This window comes from Medicago sativa, chromosome 1 (genome assembly GCF_051527215.1).
Source record: "Medicago sativa cultivar Bolivia chromosome 1, Bolivia_mono, whole genome shotgun sequence".
NCBI lineage: Eukaryota > Viridiplantae > Streptophyta > Magnoliopsida > Fabales > Fabaceae > Medicago > Medicago sativa.
The window spans coordinates 73,581,398-73,600,672 of NC_140749.1; the positions used below are offsets into that span (position 1 = coordinate 73,581,398).

Genomic DNA, 19,275 nt, shown 5'->3' on the forward strand with positions numbered 1-19,275 from the left:
CCCCGGTGAATCGAAAACCCGAAAGGGCGGTTCAGGCAAAAGTGGGGTTTGAAAATGAAAGATGGAAAGAATTTAAAAGCATTGACCACAAATGCGAACATCCAATGTTTACCCAGCACTGACACGCCTAGCAACGGCGACCTGTATCCAAGAACCTTCCAAGGGTCCTCCTTTACAAGTTTTATTGCCCTCAGCCATGGTTTTGATACGTCTCTCAAACGACGGTTTCTCCAAAGAGGTTTTCCCCTGTGAATATGTCGCAGCACGAGCCACTACGTGCCCAATCTTCCAATGTCTTGTCTGCCTTTGTGAAATTTCTCTGCCAAATTGCCAACCAATCATGTATCTCAAGCATTCATACATGCATAATCATGCATTTTATGTGCTCATACATCCAATAACCTTGCTATACCATACATACATGTTGCATATCCAACTGTCAGCTGTCAGATTCAATGCCAATTTCAAATGTCAAATGCCAATGTCAATGTCAATGTCAATGTCAATATCCAATGTCGATGTCAATGTCAATGTCAATGTTAATGTCAAATGCCAATGTCAATGTCAATGTCAATGTCAATATCCAATGTCGATGTCAATGTCAATGTCAATGTCAATGCCAATCCAATGTCAATGTCAATGTCAATTTCAATTTCCAAGCCAATGTCAATGTCAATGTCAATTTCAACTTTCAATTCAACTCAAATCAATGTCAATTTACTCTCAATTTACTCTTGGGCCAACAAAATGGTCATGTCTATTTTCAAATCAAGTCAATGACAATTTACCCTCAATTGGTATCTTGTTAAACTAGACTTTCAATTTGTATCTTGTTACTGGTCAAGTGCAGGGTTCAATCCAAAAAGAACCACTTGTACCTGCTTATATGTCTATGTTTCCGGTCAAACGGCAAGTTCGATCCAAAGAACAGTTTGTACCCTTTGCTTATGTTTTGTTTCCAGGTCAAACGACAAGTTCGATCCAAAGAACAGTTTGTACCCTTTGCTTATGTTTTGTTTCCGGTCAAACGGCAAGTTCGATCCAAAGAACAGTTTGCACCTACTTACATGTTGTGGTATTGATCAAGTGGCAAGTTCGATCCAAAGAACAGCTTGTATTCATTTCCTGTTTGTATTTCCTTGGTCAAGTGGCAAGTTCGATCCAAAGAACAGCTTGTACCTATCTTTTGTTTGTATTCTCTCGGTCAAGTGGCAAGTTCGATCCAAAGAACAGCTTGTACCCATCTCCTGCTTGTATCTCTCGGTCAAGTGGCAAGTTCGATCCAAAGAACAGCTTGTACCTGTCTATTTGTTGCCCGTTCTTTCTACCTTGATGTCTATAAATCCCTTGGTGGTGTGACACAGCCCGTAGATTCCGGTTCGATTGTCTTGCATTCATAAATGAAATGTTGCATGGCATTCATGTTTTTGAAAATCTGAAAACGTATTTTTATGTCCAAAAGCAGTGCAAATGTTAATATTTAAGTATCTTCGTCCCGTCAATTCTAAGACTTCGTCTCTTGACTCCCCGGACAAAGAAACTTAAATAGGGGCAGCTGTTATACCCTAATTTTGGACCTAAAAATACTTGTTCAATTCTTCTTTTCTTGCATTATAAGTCATCTGATATGTCTCTGATCAATTGCATCTTTCTCTGCATTTTATTTCAATGTTATTTGCAAAATTTACATGCAAGGGTATTTTAGTCATTTCCTATGTCAAATGTCTCTCAGTCTTTCAAAATTTTGTTTGAGTCCTTTCAAGTAGTGTGAATAAGTCTCTGTTTCATTCTATGTCAAAATCCATTTTAAAAATTGCATTTAAAGTCATTTCGAGTCAATTTTGCCCCTAGGGGCATTTTAGTCTTTTCATGTGTTAAAACCCTGTTTAAATCCTAAAAAATTGTCTCTGAGTCTTTTAATTTTTATTGTATGAGTCTTTGCTTCAAATTCTTGTAAAAAAATCCATTTTAAAATTTGTATCTGAGTCATTTTCAGTCGTTTTAGCCCTAGGGGCGTTTTGGTCATTTCACACGAAATTTCGGCAGAGAGAGGTTACTTTAAAGTACCTCATTCAGGCCATTGGTTCGTTTTAGTCCGTTTTGTCAATTTTAATCGTTTCACTGTACGTTATTTGCCGGTTACCAATTTTAGTTCATTTTATTTTATTTTTAAGTCTTAAAATTCTAAAAAATTGCATTTTAGTCCATTTTGTCCAAGTCGTTGTCCAGTGCCACATGTCAAGTTCTCATTAGTCCACAGAAGTTTGTTACAAAGGCATGCCACATGTCAAAATTTCATTGGTCCAGTCCATACATGTGTCAGCCTATAAAAGGCCAACTCATCACAGATCCATTGACACTTTTACACATCATCAACAACACAATCACATTTTCTCTCTCTCCCTTCCACGAATCAAACACCACAAAAATCCAGAAAAAGCTCAAGAACATGATGAACAAGTTCATCATCTTCAAACCCTAACCGAATTCGGTTATCACCAAATTCATCAATCCTCATTGAATTCAAGCCATAACCGAATCAAAAACATCACACAACACAGAATTCCTCATCAATTTCACAAAAAACCAGACGAATTCGCAAGGAAGAGAAAGAAGCTTTCAGAGATTCCAAAGAATCGTCATCACCAAGCTTACCTTCGCAATTCCAACGAAGACTCGTCAATAACGACGAAATCTTCGTGATCACGAAGGATTTGAAGAAGAAGAGGGAAAAAGTTCGAATTCGAAGCCGTAGCAGTGAAGGAGAAAGGATACGAAGTTCACCAGAAGAAGGACAATCGAAGAATTCGCAATCTTCTTCGTTCGTCACATCACCAGTCCAAAATACAGGTATCAAACGCTCTTCCCTTTCCTCTTCACGTTTTCTTTCGAAAATCCTGAACATTAGCTTCGTACATGCGCTGTGGCTACGAATCAAAGTAGATCGGAGCATTTTAAGAGTTTTCTTGCAAGAACCTTTCAAATAAGAGAAGAAGAAGAAGAGTTAACAAAAAGAAGCATCAGAACCGTGAAATAAAAGTCCGATCTACTTTGATTCGAGAGTTTCTTTGAGAAACGAGCCTCAGAATCGAAGAGAGGAGGTCATGAGCCTCAAGAATATGTGTTCAGGTCTCCGTTTAGGGTTCCGACGCGGCGGCGCCACCGCCGGCCACCGCGTCGGAAAGTTGGAGAAGATGACCGGCGCTAGGTCTGAGAAGAGAGAGTCTGCAGACTCTCTCTCTCTAAGAACTTTGTAGAGAGAGAAGCATGTGAGAGTTGTGAGGTTTCCCTTCACATTTTTGCTTATATATGCCATGCCTGATCCTGTGTGTGTGTATGCTACGTTTACCATGCTCCTCTTCTGTGTGAGCCGTCAGATCTTTGATCTGACGGCTACTGTGAACTCTCCTTTAGCCTGATGTATGGATCTGTGTGTTGGCGCATGATTGAGCGTTGGATTTTGGATCCAATCCAATTGGATCAATCCAACGGTCCTTGTGCCTTCATCAGATCCGTCTCCTTTGGGCCTGGGTCAGTTTGGCATGTGGATTTCACTTCCTGGCATTTTTCTTGCTATTTCAACTCTACTCCTTGCTATTTACACACCTTCATGCTCAAAAACTTAGTTAAAAAATTCCAATTAATTTTTCATGTGTTTTTGACTAACTTCTTGACTTTCTTGTGATGTTGTTATGTGTTGAATTTGGAAAAAAAATAAGTAGCGTTTTTTTATGGTTTACTACATTTGTTAAAATTTGTGGAAATTTTCCATGTTCTTGTGATCAAAGATGCTTTAAAAAAAAATCCCAAAAGATTCGTGAATGTTTCTTGATAATTTTGTGACCTCTTAGTGGCAATTTTACATGATTAAAAATGATAAAAATAATGTGGTAATCTTCCTACTATTTTGTGATATTTTGTGCTAAAAATAAATGGAAATTTGTTTGATTTTAATCCCAATTGCTTGGTGAATATTGGTGACCTATACTACTTGATTCCATAGAGTTTAGCCACTGTTTGTATTTTATATTAATGCATGAGTATGAGTCTTGATTAGTTACTTAGCTTACAAGTTAGTTGTGAAGTTAAATAATGCAAATATGTTTAAAGTTTGTTTTAAAATGCCAAGCAAATCATGTTGCCTTAATTCCCATTCCAAGATTTGATTCTAAAACCTTTAAAGATGTATTGGGGTGTGAGAATTATAGGTCACTTGGTTCTTGCATTCTATGAACAAATTTTAGCCATATTTGCACTCATTTTGCCTTTATCTTGGTTTGTTTTCCATCCTTCATGTTATAGTGTCTTTCTTCCTTTATTTCTTTTGATATTGCCTTATGCTACTAACCTTTTCATTTCATGTTTCATATTATCCATAAGCATTCCCATTTCATTCCATATCTCATCCCTTTCTCCACTTTAATTTCTTGCACTTTAAGTTTCAATTTCATGCAAAATTAGAATGTAGTAATTAGGAGCTCTTGTAATATTTTACTTTTATGCCACTTTTAATTTCTTGGCAAAGAGGCCATAGAATGTATCTAGGGTATGATGTAAAGGACAATGGACTCTAATAATGTACACCGACACAAGCACCGACACTTGCACACACATCACTTTAGGTATAGTTAGAATATGCATGTTTAGATGTATGTCTAGGATTGTATGTTTAGATGAATGCCTAGGGTTCATACTTAGAAAAAATCAATTTTCCAAACAAATATGAACAACATCACTCAAACCATTTTCAAAATAAACCTTGGGATCAAAATCCCATTGTATTTTCCTTTTTCATTTTCTTAATCAAATTTCAATGAAAATAATCATGTTTAGACCGTATTTTGCAAATAACTAATTCAACCTCACTTTTTACAATCTCATGCCCTTGAGGCCTCTTTCTATTCTTCAAGATCCCATTTTCAAACTTAAAATCAACCAACAAAAACAAAAATATTTTTTGGAAGAGAACTACGGTGGATTTGATCCCTTAAACGGGTACGTAGGCAAGGAACAAAATTCCTTCAATTCAACTAAAATAAAAATCCAAAAACATTCTTCTCCCTCCAATTCTTCATTTAGCAAACTTTAGGTGTAAATAACATTTCAAAATAGCATTTAAAAATAAAGCGCGCGCGTAGAAATTAAAGACGGTTCCTATAGGATACTATAGTCGTTATGGGTGCCTAACACCTTCCCGTAGCGAAAACAACTCCCGGACCTCGATTCTCAAGGGTTTTGCTTACTTTTTCCCTTCCCAAGAAAAAATAAGATATCACCGGTTTAAAAGGTTCAAACGTAATCAATGTTTGACACCCGAAAACCAAGATAAAACATTACTCAATAACGTTTATTTTGTGTGACATGAATACAAATATGTATCATCATATTAATGACTTTTTAAATATTTGATTAAGAGAAACAATTTAAGGAGCTTGAAATAATAACATAAATATTATCAAAATAGTTGGTTTTTTCTATTTCAATTATACTCTATTTTTGGTGTCACAGAAACATATATTTGTATGATAAGAATTATACTCTATTTTTTTCTATTTCAATTATATTTGTCATAGAAACAAATTTCATTATAAGAATACCATATTTTTGGTGTCTTTCAAAAAGATAAGAATTTATATTATATGATATTATATTTGTTACATTGTTGGTGTCATAGAAACATATATGTTTAGTTTTTTTGAATAAGAAAAAGATATGCATAGTTTATTATAATATAAAGGTGCAATATATATATATATATATATATATATATATATATAAGTATAATTTTTCTAGGCATCTAGACCTTTTTTTGAAGAAAAGACATCTACAATTTTACTTTTAATTAAAATCAAAATTTTATAAAAATAATCATACGCATTATGCAACACCAAAAAATATCACATAAAGTATTACTCTAAGCGCTAATGTGTGTGTGTGTGTGTGTGTGTGTGTGTGTGTGTGTGTGTGTGTGTGTGTGTGTATTTGCGAGGTTGAAGAAAGAAAATAAAAATATTTGGTATCATTAAATGACAGCGTGAATAAAAATATTTGGGAGGTTGTGATGATAAAACGATATTGAAATTAATAATATAAGTGATAAAAAGATAATAAAATTCCTTTGCAAAAACGTAATAAAATTAAATGGGACCTCCTTAAAAAAAATTAAATGGAACGATTCCAAAAAAAAAATGGAAGAAAAAATATATTGAAATATAATATTAAAAAATAAAAGAAAAGGTTCCCAACATGAATTGAAGAGAGATGCTTGTGAAATAATAAATTGTCGAGAAGTAGTTTTTTGAAGTAGCATTCAATAACTTTTGGTCAAAGCTCATTCCATTCAATTTTATGCATTATAAAAAAGTACCTTTTTTAGTAACTTCTTAATTGATATTGTATTTAGCCTAACTTCTCCTTAAAAATGTAGATAAGTTGAAAAAAAAAAACCGGGTCAAACGGTATCTTAATCTCCCACAACGACAGTGTAGAAGCAACTGAATTTGGGAGAAAAATTGGAAAATAGTTAAAAATAAAAAATTAGAAAATAGTTAAAAAAATCGGTGAGGTAGCACTCAACCAAGCATTACTAAACAAATTTATATGCATTAGCGTAACAAAAAAACAGACAGAGGGACATAAAATATTACTCTAAACGTTAATGTGTGTGTGTGTGTGTGTGTGTATATATATATATTCGCGAGGTTGAAGAAAGGAAATAAAAATATTTGGTATCATCAAATGACAGCGTGAATAAAAATATTTGTGAGGTTGTGATGATTAAACGATATTGAAATTAAATATATAAGTGATAAAAATATAATAAAATTTCTTTGAAAAAAAGATAATAAAATTAAATGGAACCTCCTTAAAAAATTAAATGGAACGGTTCAAAAAAAGTTAAATGGAAGAAGAAAAACATATTGAAATACACTACTAGAAATCTTGCATTTTGCCACGGAATAATGCCAGGAGCATCAGCTCCTGACAAATTTGCCAGGAGTAATGCCAGGGAAACCCCTGGCAAATTGCAATTTCAAACCACACCATAAGCCAGGAGCAAACCCCTCGCAAATTGCAGTAACCCTTGGCAAATTTTAGGCGGGAAAATTTGATTCAAATTAAAGTCAAGGGAATCACTGCATTCTGCAAAAGATTTGACAAAAATCTGTAAAGCTGACATGCCAGGGGAGACCTTTTTGGTAGGTCTGTGGCTACGCTAGGAACCTTGGAGACCGAGTCTTGCCAGGGGTAGCTCCTGGCTGGGCTCCTGGCAAATTGTAGATCTATAATTTTGTGCATATTTGAACCGTTCCATTCTTCACACTTAGAGAAATTTATTTCTCTTTCACAGAACACACACCACCACCACCACTCTTCACAAACCACTCTCTTCTCCAACAACACTAATTTTTTTTACTTTGATAAATCTCTACACATAAAGTTTTATGCTTCTATTTTATTTTCTTATATTGACTTATAATTTCTTTTATGTCATTTGCAATATGAGTGTCAAAGTTTGCCTCCTCCTGTGGTTCCTTGCTCAACTTGGTTTCTTGGATCTGTTCTTTGTGAAGCTTCAACAAGTTAGTAGTTTCTCAATTTTAAATTTTTGATAAATTTTCTTATGACTGGCTGAATGTATATATATGTTGTTGTGTATGCATGTTATAAATATGTAAAATAATAAGTTTTTAGAATGCTATTTTAAATTAATGGCTGAAATTTTCAATTTTTTTGTAGAGTTTTTATAATTTTTGAATTTTTTTAGTATATGTGAATTTTTGAATTAATGGCTGATGTTGATTTTTTGTGATGATAATTATGTATATTTTCAAATTAATGCCTATGCATGTTGAATATATGTTTGTTTTTGTCAAGATCTATTGAATATATATAAGTTTTTTTTGGATCTATTAAATATATTTTGTCTAGATCTGTTATATTAGGGGTTTTTTTTTAATAATAACATTAGGTTTAACTAAATTGTATATACTATTTTTTTTAATTTAAAACCGATTTTTTTTAAGTTTAATTAGATATAAATGTTATTTATTCAAATTTTAATTTTAATGGTGTAAAAATTATTTTTAAAAATTATTTTTAATTATTAAATTTTAATATTTTGAATTTTTAAACAAATAAAAAACATTTTTTAAAAAAATTTCGTACACAATTTGCCAGGGGTTAACCCCTCGCAATGTCCCTGGCATGTGATGCTGACATAGTCTGCAAAAGCCTGCATTGACCAGAGTGTGTCATAAAAGCCTGCAATCATGCATACACAATTTGCCAGGGGTTGTGCCAGGGCCTATGCCTGGAGCGCATTTTGCCAGGAGCTAAACCCCTGGCAGGACAATTTGCGATGAGCAGATTTGCTAGTGATTCTGCTCCTGGCAAAACCCCTGGCAAACGTCCAATTGCCAAGGCTTTTAGCATTTTACCAAGGTTTCTGCCCCTGGCAAAATGCAACATTTCTTGTAGTGATATAATATTAAAAAATAAAAGAAAAGGTTCCCAACGTGAGTTGAAAAGAGGTGCTTCTGAAATAAATTGTCGAGAAGTAGTTTTTTAAAGTAACATTCAACAACTTTTGACCAAAGCTCATTCCATTCAATTTTATGCATTCAAAAAAATTACTTTTTTTAGTAAGTACTTAATTGGTACTGTGTTTGACCTAACTTCTCCTTAAAAATGTAGAGAAGTTGGAAAAAAGCCGGGTCAAGTGATACCTTAATCTCCTACAACAGCAATGTAGAAGCAACTGAATTTGGGAGAAAAAATTGAAAAATAGTTAAAAGTTATTAAAAATATAAAAATTATAAAATAATTAAAAAAAATTAGGAGGGGCAAAATGGAAAATGCACCCATATAATGGTGATGTGGCAACAACACAATTCCACCAATTAGAAAATTACAAAAATGCCCCTCCTAAGAGCAAAATGGGAAATTCATAGGGCATCAACTTTAATAGTAGTATATAGAAGACAAAGCCTCTATGTGGTATGCAATGTTTACCATCACCGACCATATTTTGTAGCTATCTAAGTAACTTGGTGATATGGAGAATCATGTTGTACGTGTTTTTGAGCTTGTGTCATTGAAAAATGTTGCCCATGGTGTAATCAGCGGTTTCTAGTATATTAAAGTGAAATGAGTGTATTTTTTTGTTTGTTTGATATATATAGATGTTATGGAATTCAATTATAGTGCATGATAAATTTAGAGATCTTATTATTTCGGCAAAAATAACATTTTGTTAGACTGTATAATAAATTCACACATGGAATCATATTTACCCAATGTGCGGTTGTTGCTTTGAATTCTTCTAAGTAGATGCGTATAACAAATCTATCATTGGATTGAATTTTCTCTGTAATAGAGATGCTATCGTTTAGAATTTATTTAAATTTAAATAATATATAAATATAAGAGCACTGCTATATATCAAGAAAGATTTTATCAAGAAAGATTCAAGAATGACATGACAGAATAATCACCCTTAGATTTTATCAAGAAATTGTCCTGAAATTAATGTTAGCCAATAAAATCTCAGCCTGGCCGAAAATCATGGGGTGGTGCGGAAATCATGAGGTGGTGGGATTGAAATCTAAGGGTGATTATTCTGCCATGTCATTCTTGAATTTATCTTGATAAAATCATTCTTGATATCTAGCATTTTCCTAAATATAAACATTAGCATGTAAACGGTTATTACATGATTCTTTTTGCACAAATAATACAAAATGAATTACGTATTGCGAAGAAAGATGAAGAATGTTTAAAAAAGTGACAATTATTGTATAGATTTTTTTAAGGGGGTTATTACATAGAGTTTTTTCGCCTATTTTTTTTTTATTCTATTTAAAGGAGGGTAGGGGAAAAAACTCTATATAATAACCCTCCTACAAAAAATCTTTATAACAATTGTCACTTTTTTCAATATTCTTCATATTTCCTCCCAATAAGTAATTTGTTTTGTATTATTTGTGTAAAAAGAATCATGTAATAACAACTACATGTTAATATTTGTATTTATATATTATTTAATGTAACAACTACTTTTCTTCATTGTTGTGTTTTATGGACAAATTATAAATTAAATAATTTACCATTTTCAAAACAAATAAGGAACATCAACAACATTAATTATTTTAGTCTCTCATTTTTTTTTTCATCTATTTCTTTTCCTTTTCCTCTCTTTAGCCTCATTTTTTCATTTATTTGTTCACATCTATTTTTTTTTTATTTTCTTCTTTTTGCACAAATGCATAACATAAAAGACACTTTTACAAACACAAAAGTACCAAAAATTATATGCCTCTATATGAGGAGGGATCAAATTACACCAAAGTAATGTTACACCGTTTAATTTGGTTTTACTCGATTCATATTTTTCAAATTTGATTGTTAGATTGTAAATTTATATATCATGTAGGTCATCCATGTAAAATTTTATAGAAATCAAAATTAACGGTTTATTCATTTTTATATAACACTGTTTATTCATTTGAATGGTTTCCAGCATACACACAAGAGGAGAGGACAATCTTAAAGCTCCAACATACCGAGTCATGTGCTTTTTCGAAGTAAACCTTGAAAATCAAACATATCTTCTTGTATCGCTTTGCTAAGTCCACCACTTCATTCAACAAGAGCAGTAAAGCACCATCTTAAAGTAGTCTTCCTTTAATGAAAGTCGATTGAGTCGGAGAGATTATGGAATCCATCACCAAAGAAATCCTATTAACTAGGACCTTGGCCACCAACTTATAAATACTTCCAAGGAGTAAGATTGGACAAAATTCCGTAAAAGAATGAGAATCTAGAACCTTTAGAATCAAGGTAATGAAATAAGCTGAGATACTTTAAGGAAGGCAATCATTAAGTTGAAATTGAGGATTTTAATTCATTTGGTTTTGAGGTTTTTAACTACATATATATATGTCCTCTAACTTTTGATCTTTAGTGGTGGAAAGCTAGTTCTGAACCAGACCTCAGAACTCATCTTTACCAGGGTACGCATGTGTGGGTGTGTAGCTTGTCAGAGAGGACACAACATAAGAGAGTATATATAATATAAGGCATAATTAAATCGATAGTATAGTTGAGAAGTGGTCCCAAATTTCCAATATAGAGATGAAATGCTAGTTGAAACCCTAATTCTGACATAATTAAGTTTCAAACTGAGAGTTAATGACTTTGCTGTCAACTTAATTTAATGGGAGATGATGTCCTAATACAATACATCATTTCAAATTAGTAGAATGAAGCATGCCTGAAATTTGATTGGATTTTCACGGTTAATTATGCAAGAGACATTGGTCCCCGGTTTTAAGGTTAGGAAACCAAAATTCTAGTACATGTACGCCAGTCTGTTTGTTGATAAAACTTTTCATTGTTCCTGGCTAGCTACAATTAATATATATACTTGTATTTTGATTATAAACTATGGTTATATATCTGCAGATATATACACTCACTGAAGCAAGGACTATATTAACCGTTTGGGAAAGGTATAATTAATCACAAGCATAATCAAACGCATCAATAAACATTGCAATTAATCAATCTTATAATGGGTTGGAGTAGCCCTTTATACTTTCCATTTAATAAATTTGCTTATACAACTGCTGAACTACAAACTAAATTGGGCTAAAATGATGATCTTGACCGGTCCTGACATAGTCGTATATAAAATCACTAATTAACCAAAGTTCTAAACTAGCGATATATATATATATATATTCTGAAAATGATACGGATTTTGTAGGCACCAATGGATCTATAATCCAACGTGAGGGAAAGTTCTGCAGTGCCAAAAAAAATACAAGAAATAGCAAGATATATATAAAACAAAATTAAAAAGATGGGATGAATTTCACTACTAAAAATAGGTTAAATTGCGAGCTGGGAAATTTAGAGAGGCCGGGAAATTACATGAAATTCTTATAGTGTTTCATTATAAACTGATTTGTGTCCTTTCAACTCAATTCAAAACCTAGCAAAATTTGAACGATGTTATAGTAAGTTGGATCTAGAATGGTCAAATTTACTAACCCTTACAAAAATTTCCCAACATTCTTTTGCTAATTAATTACAACAATCTTCACAATTATACAGGATTTCGATTTTGAATTCTGCAAAAATAGCCTTTAATTTGTGCTAATTAGCACAACTATGTCTTGATCAACATATGCTCAGATCAGATTAAACATCACAGATCTATATATTAATGTATTTATATTAATGATGTACTATATATTCTTTCTTAAAAAAAAAATGATGTACTATATACCCAGTTCATTCTTAATAGTTTATACCTTAAGAAGCACAGAACAAAAAGAAAACAAAAAAAAAAAAAAACAGTGATTTATATTTTATATCAAAGATAGAAGAAAGGGAAGCCCCTTAATTATAATTTGCAAGTAAATTAATTACCTCACAAACATCCAACAATATTAGAAATGTTCTTCTTCATTGATTCCATCTTCAGAAAAGGAAAGGAACTGTTTGAAGGAGCAAACCCTACTTAGAGAGACTCTAGAAAAGCATGAATTTTATGAGTTCTACTTTGTACTCGATCCGTAACAAAAAAAATCCAAACAGTTAAGGTATTTGGACCAAAATTTAGACAAAAAAACATTTGACTTTTAAAACCCTTTTGCTTATATTTTCTTACAGATGACTACTATGTTTGGTACTTGGATTTGTTGCATCTTCTTCAAACTTGTCTTTTGCAGTTTCATGAAGTTTGTTCTGATTTATTCTAACAAGTTCAGCTTGTCTGAATTTATACAAGTACCTTCCAATAGCTTCAGCATAGTTGTCAAACCCTAACGAACACAAAGCCCAACAGATGTCATCCCCATTAACTGTCTTGCGATTCTCCTTGTGACACTTGTCAGATGCTTCACCTGTCACGAAACTTATGAACTCTGTCGCACATTCTTGCATCAACTGTTTGCTTTCTTTTGAGATCTTTGCAGTGGGAGGAAGATTTTGCTTCATTATTCTACCCACATTCGCTATGGGCAACGTTTTATCTCCCTCATCGTTCATTTCTAGCTACTAGTACATCAATTTAGCTAGTAATGTTTTTTTTTTTTCTTCCGAAAGAAACCCTTGTTTTTTTCATCTTGTGGAAAGACTTGCTTTAAATAGATTGTCTGATTTTACATGTGTAAGTGAATCATGTAATGTTTTGTGAAGCACGATACGAATGTCACATCACATGTAAAAATTGTTTGTTAATTTTAACTCTTCAAACTGAGTACTCTTCTCTTTTAAAAAGATAAAATAATTAGATCAATTTGAACCAAGGTACAAATGTGTGTAGTGTGTTGATTATAATTTGAAATTTAGAATAATATAAAATTATTTAGAGGTGTCATAACATCTATGCAAAAATCTGTCATCGTGAGCTTAACTCAGTTGGTATGGACAAATGCATAATATATGCAAGGTTTGGGGTTTGAATCCCTGCCACCACCAAAATAAAAATCTATGTAAAAATCTAGAATTGCTTTAATTATTAAATATCGAGGTTGTCTAATATGGGGATCCAAGGGTGGATTCTCTTATTAATTTTACAAATTTATTGACTTTAAGTGATAATTCACTACTATTGCCCTAAGTTTTATAATTGGATCTAGAGTTACTCTTCACTAAATAATTCTTTTAGATATATCAGATTATGTAATTGTGACAAAGAATTCACTCGTCGATGATGCTTTTGATGACATTAGTTTTGTCCTAAAAAATTAGGGTTTTGTGTTAGATAAACGGTGCCCTTGAACCAAGAAATTGGTCTTGGTCTATTTTGCTAAATTGTCGTGAGCATAGAGTCAATGATTGCAATGGCTAGAAACCTCTATTACCTCTATTAAGCTACTTCACATAAAGAATTCATCGAGAATTATATCATCGAAAACCTTAGAAAAGTTTACATTAGAAATGAGTAATCTTGTTGGATTGTGGACAAATGTGGAGTGGAGATCAAGTTGAATTGGTCTATATGAGAATTGAAAAATGTCAAATATATTCATTCTCGCCCTAACAAGTCAATAGGCCATTTACGGCTACGGTGTTCCACGGTAAAAAGAGTGGTTCTCTTTACAAGATGGTAGAAATAAGGCATTTGATTGGAATTGAAGAAAATGAAATCCCAAACTATGGCACCAAAGACTAGACCATATGAGTGAGAAATGGATGAAAATTATGCACTCAGAGAGAAGAATTCCAAATCTTGAGTTAATAGAAATCAACATATGTGAAGGTAACGTGTTATGAAAAAATTGAAAATGACATAAAAAAAAAATTACACACACTACACCTTTAAAAAAAGTCCTTTTAAAAAATTTCAACATATAGATAGAATTTAATTAATATATTTTATCAGTGTATAATTATTTTATATATGTATCTAATTTTGTGTTGTTATATCAATTAATGAATATAAAAACACATGAGTTGTCATGTTTATTAATTAATGTGACAACTTGCACAACATTGATATAATGCATATGTAAAATAATTGCACATTGATGAATATACTAATTAAACTATTCAAATTAATTTTGTCAAATAATCAATGTTTTTTTACACAAGACATTTTTTATATATATTTATTTTAAAAAGACTTCATTCTTAAAGCTCGATTTAGGTCTCAAGGTTGAAAGGCACTACTCCAAAAATTGTTAAGATCGAAGATTAAGATCTGACTTTTTTTAACATCTAAATTTTATTAAAGGAAGGAGAAAATTATAAAGAATATGTAACCCATAATTCAAGAAAAGTAAAAAAAAAAAAAAAACAAATATCCTTGTTCAAGAGGTAAGACAAAGAAGTGTTTTAAACAATCACCCAAGTTTAAGATCTCACTTTGATTAAATTTTAATTTAGAGTCAAAGTTTTATTAGTTAAGGCACTAGTGGACCCTACTGCCATTCCACTTATATCCATATTATTATATATAATTTTAACAAATGGAGAATAAATATAATATAATCCAATTATTCGTACTATTCGCATAAGTGGAGCACGTTGTTATACCAAAAATAAATAAGTGGATCACATTCGTGTGTTTTCATTTTCTGGGACAAATGAGACCTAAATGTACCTAAAAAGAAGTATTTACGTACCATAATGTTTTATTATTGCTCTTTATCATTTAATAGACTATGTATTGACAAACTTTCGGTGCTCGCGATAGCATTTTTTTCTTCTATAAATTCGAATTTATTAGGTCTAAATTCTTTATGTAACTCTAGAACTCTCGCTAACAATCGAATTAACAAAACCAAATTGATGCTTAGATTCTCAACATTAACTATAATCAATATTCTGTCAAAAAAAAACTATAATCAATATCAATATCAATATATAGAAGGGGTACACATTGTATTTTTTCTTTTTAATTTTACTCGTTCATTCAAACTATTTTATCATTTTTATTTAAATTATCAAATAAAAAATTGGTCAAATTTTATTAAAATAGGAATAATCCACAACAATAGTAAAGGAACAATTGTAAAAAAAACAACAATTTTGGACACTATGGAAAACCTTATTTTTTAGAGGAATTAAAAATGAAATTTAAAATATTTATAAGGACTAAAAACTTATTTAACCTTAAAAATCAAAAATGCCTATATATGGGATGACTCCAATGATTTTTTTTTTTTTTTGTTAATGTGAGAAATGAGAAGAATGACTTACAACCATTAGATTATAATTACTTCAAATTAATGGATTAGATGAAAAAGCTACGGAATGGATGCAAAGCATTGAATACCAAAATTTGTACATTGACGCATCAATTTTTCTTCTTCCATGAGTTTTAGGTATTTTCTCCCATTTCATCAAACAAAAATTTAGTTAAAAGTATTTACTTACATCTCCTGGATACATTTGAAAACTTTGCTAGGATTATAGTGATCATATCAAATTATAGAAAAATGAATAACAATAGCAATAAAAAGAACCAATTTAATGAAAGGATGAATTATAGAGTATGAATTATAGTGAAATTAATTAAAACTTTTTGCTACTGATTTGCATCCAGTATTCTATCTCTTTTGCATTCAGTAGACCATAGGACCAAATGGCAAATCAAGAGCAACTTTGCCTTCCCCTTTTCCTAACCACTAAAAGGTAGCAACTCTACGAACAAACAACAAAAGATCCAAATCTTGTCTTGAGTTTTCTGCAACGTATATCATTCCTCATACAACAAGTTGCTTTGCTTGTGCACGATTATTTTCTTCATTCACAATGTCTGAATCAGTTGCATGAAAAATCATATAGTAAAAGGTCGGAATCTTTTTGTTGGGTTGAAAAGCTTAAACCTAATATGTGAGAGATGAATATTTAAGAAGAAGAATGAATATTAATGAAATCTACGTAAACTTTATTGAACAAGAGAGATATAAAATACAATGAGCATAATCCTATATATAGAGAGAGGATTTATGCTAACTAATTGCAGTTACTTGAAGTCGATCATATTTAGCTAACTTGTAGCTTAAACAACTAATAAGCTAACTACTTAATGATTGAATTATAGTACTAACCCTTTTGACCAAATACAAAAAAGCAAATAACATGCAATCACTATTTTTTTTTTTTTACTTCTTATAATTTAAGAAAAAAGAAATGCAACGGCCACTCACTTTAACATTATCTTTCAAATACTTACTCTTTATTAACTAAAACTTTACACCATATTAGAAATGGATTTCACATAAAGTGGAAAAACTACATGATTTAATTCAAAGTGTTGAAATGATGATGTTAACGGTGTGGATGTGCCTATAACATTATTCGTAAAAACAAAAACTTTGTAAAGTTACTTCAGTTTATTTAGAATTCTTCTATCAACATTCAATTGTAAGAAAAGTTTTCTTTAATGATACACACCGGATATTTCACACCTTTATTTTTTTTCTTTCTAGATTTGTGCAAAGGATCTATACTACTAGTATCCATAATAAATTCTACAACATGCATTTGTCCTTTGATATTATTGAAGTATATATATCTTTGTCCGAAATACCTAAAATAAAATCCAACAAAAAAACCTCAATTGTAACACAAGGCAGATTCTCACTTTTCAACCAGGTTTTCTCCATACGCAAAGAGGAAGGGATAAAAGTTATGACCACTTGCTAACTGCTAAGAGTGTTTGAATCCCTTAACTTTGTATAGTCAATTTTCTATTTCATATTAAATAGATTTTCTTTCGTACAGTTGGGATCATGTGTTGGACCCACATGTATTTTACCCAACAAGTAAATTATATTACTTTTTACGTAAAAAACTGTTTTATATCTAACATTGTCAAATTGGGTCACTTGATTTTGTCTAGCAAATGAAGTTAGCCTGCAAAAAGATATATACTTGTATTGCCCCCCGACAATTCTAAAAACTAGAATATTGTTTAGATTACACAATTTTTTTCACATCTAGATTGTGTAATCCAGACAAATTCTATGTTTTTAGAAGTGGTGGAAGAAAAAGTTATCTCACAAAAATGGTTATATGTGTTGACCCATATTTTGTGGCTTAGTCTAGCAAAAACATGCCAATTGGACGCATTAGATCCATATTTCTATCAAACAAGATATTTTACTTTATTGGTACAAACATAGTCCCCTTCCCGGACCCTACGTATGCGGGAGCTTCAGTGCACCGAGTTGCCTTTTATTGGTACAAACATAGTATTTTACTTTATAACTGATTTACACTTAGTATAAAAGTACTCCCTCCGGTCCTATATATAAGAAAAGATTCTTTTTTTAGATACATTTAATAATCAATGTATCTAGTCTTCATTGTAAACGATATACATTAATTATTCAATGTATCTAAAAAAAGAATCTTTTCTTATATATAGGACCGGAGGGAGTATTTTCTAGCAAGATGGATCAAATGGTGCAGGCTATAAAATGACAAGAGATTTTGTTTTTCCATTCTACCAACTTCTCGTGATCCTTCCTATTTAACAAAAATACCCCCATTTGAATTATATGATAGCACACGATTAAAAAACCGTGTAGTGTTGAAACACATGTTGTCGGGTCGCCTGGGAGAAGCAGACTAATGTGGATTTCTAGAAATGGTCTGCACATATTCAAACTAGCACACACGCGCTCCGACATATAACAGACCATGCGAGATTCGTATCTAAATGTAGCATCGCTGACGACTTTAAGTATTCTTGACTGACCCTATAAACCAACACGAGTCCTTTCTGTAGATTTTGTCTTCGCTCGCACGCTTCACTATAGAGTTTGGGCTACCAAAAAGAAGATGTATCTTGCTGGTATAGGTAGTATTAAACAATTCTTGTAAATCTTCCTTTAACCATGCAATCCCTTACCCACATGATCTCATAATCCCTCTTATTAAGATGTGAAAAAAAATAAACCTAACCTAGAAATAAAATAAGTCCTTTCAAAAATATAAACAATCCCCGACAAAAGGGCCAAAAAGTAGATGACTAAATTTGGCAAGTGCACCAAACCGTTTTCAAGTAATAAAGTAGTAAGTAAAAGGGTCTCCACATGGATTGTTGTTTCAACTAGGCAACTAGATAAACTTATTAAAACAGTAAATAAAAAGCAAATAAAATCGGGGGAGTTTGCAAGTTTGATTTGATTATGCAAAGTGTTTGAGTTGATTGCAGAAAATTAAAGAGTTTTGATTGCAGATTTTAGCAGCGATTAGGATTCTATGATTCCCCTCTATTTCCTTTTGTATTAATGCAATAAATTATCAATTATGATAAAAGGGTTCTATTTAAATAATGAGTCTTGTTAACGAGTGCCCCCGGGACACCCTTTAAGCATTCCAAATTTAGTAATTATTCTTTTAAAAAATCAACTATTACAATTTCCAATGCATTCAGTACACAATTTTTCATTAAAAACTTACCACTTAAAGTACTTAACGAGTGCTCCGGGGGCACTCTTTAACATTTCCCTTAAGTAATTAGTTCAGTGGGATCTAATGTCCCTCTAGATGTCAAGTTGCTCATCAATCATCCTAATGGTCATGCGTGATATACAGGGTATAGGGTCATCAAGCCTACAAGGATCCGTATGCGGTTGGATAGTTAATTAAGGTGGGGATTTACTCTCTCACATGTAATTGAAACATAAGCATGGTATAAATTTTTAAATTGTCATCTAAAGGAGCCACTTTTGCTTACGAATTTTAGAATTTCACCACATACTCTTACTTGTCCCTGGTAGAATAAATGGATATGTCTAACTC

General features: G+C 31.9%; 1 protein-coding gene across 1 annotated transcript; it reads right to left on the reverse strand.

The window, feature by feature from the left end:
* Positions 1-12,176: 12,176 nt before the first annotated feature.
* Positions 12,177-13,187, reverse strand: LOC146957241 (nuclear transcription factor Y subunit B-4-like). The gene has a single exon (XM_085724794.1). The coding sequence runs from the start codon at positions 13,057-13,059 to the stop codon at positions 12,676-12,678; it is 384 nt and encodes a 127-aa protein (XP_085580920.1). The 5' UTR covers positions 13,060-13,187; the 3' UTR covers positions 12,177-12,675.
* Positions 13,188-19,275: the final 6,088 nt, after the last annotated feature.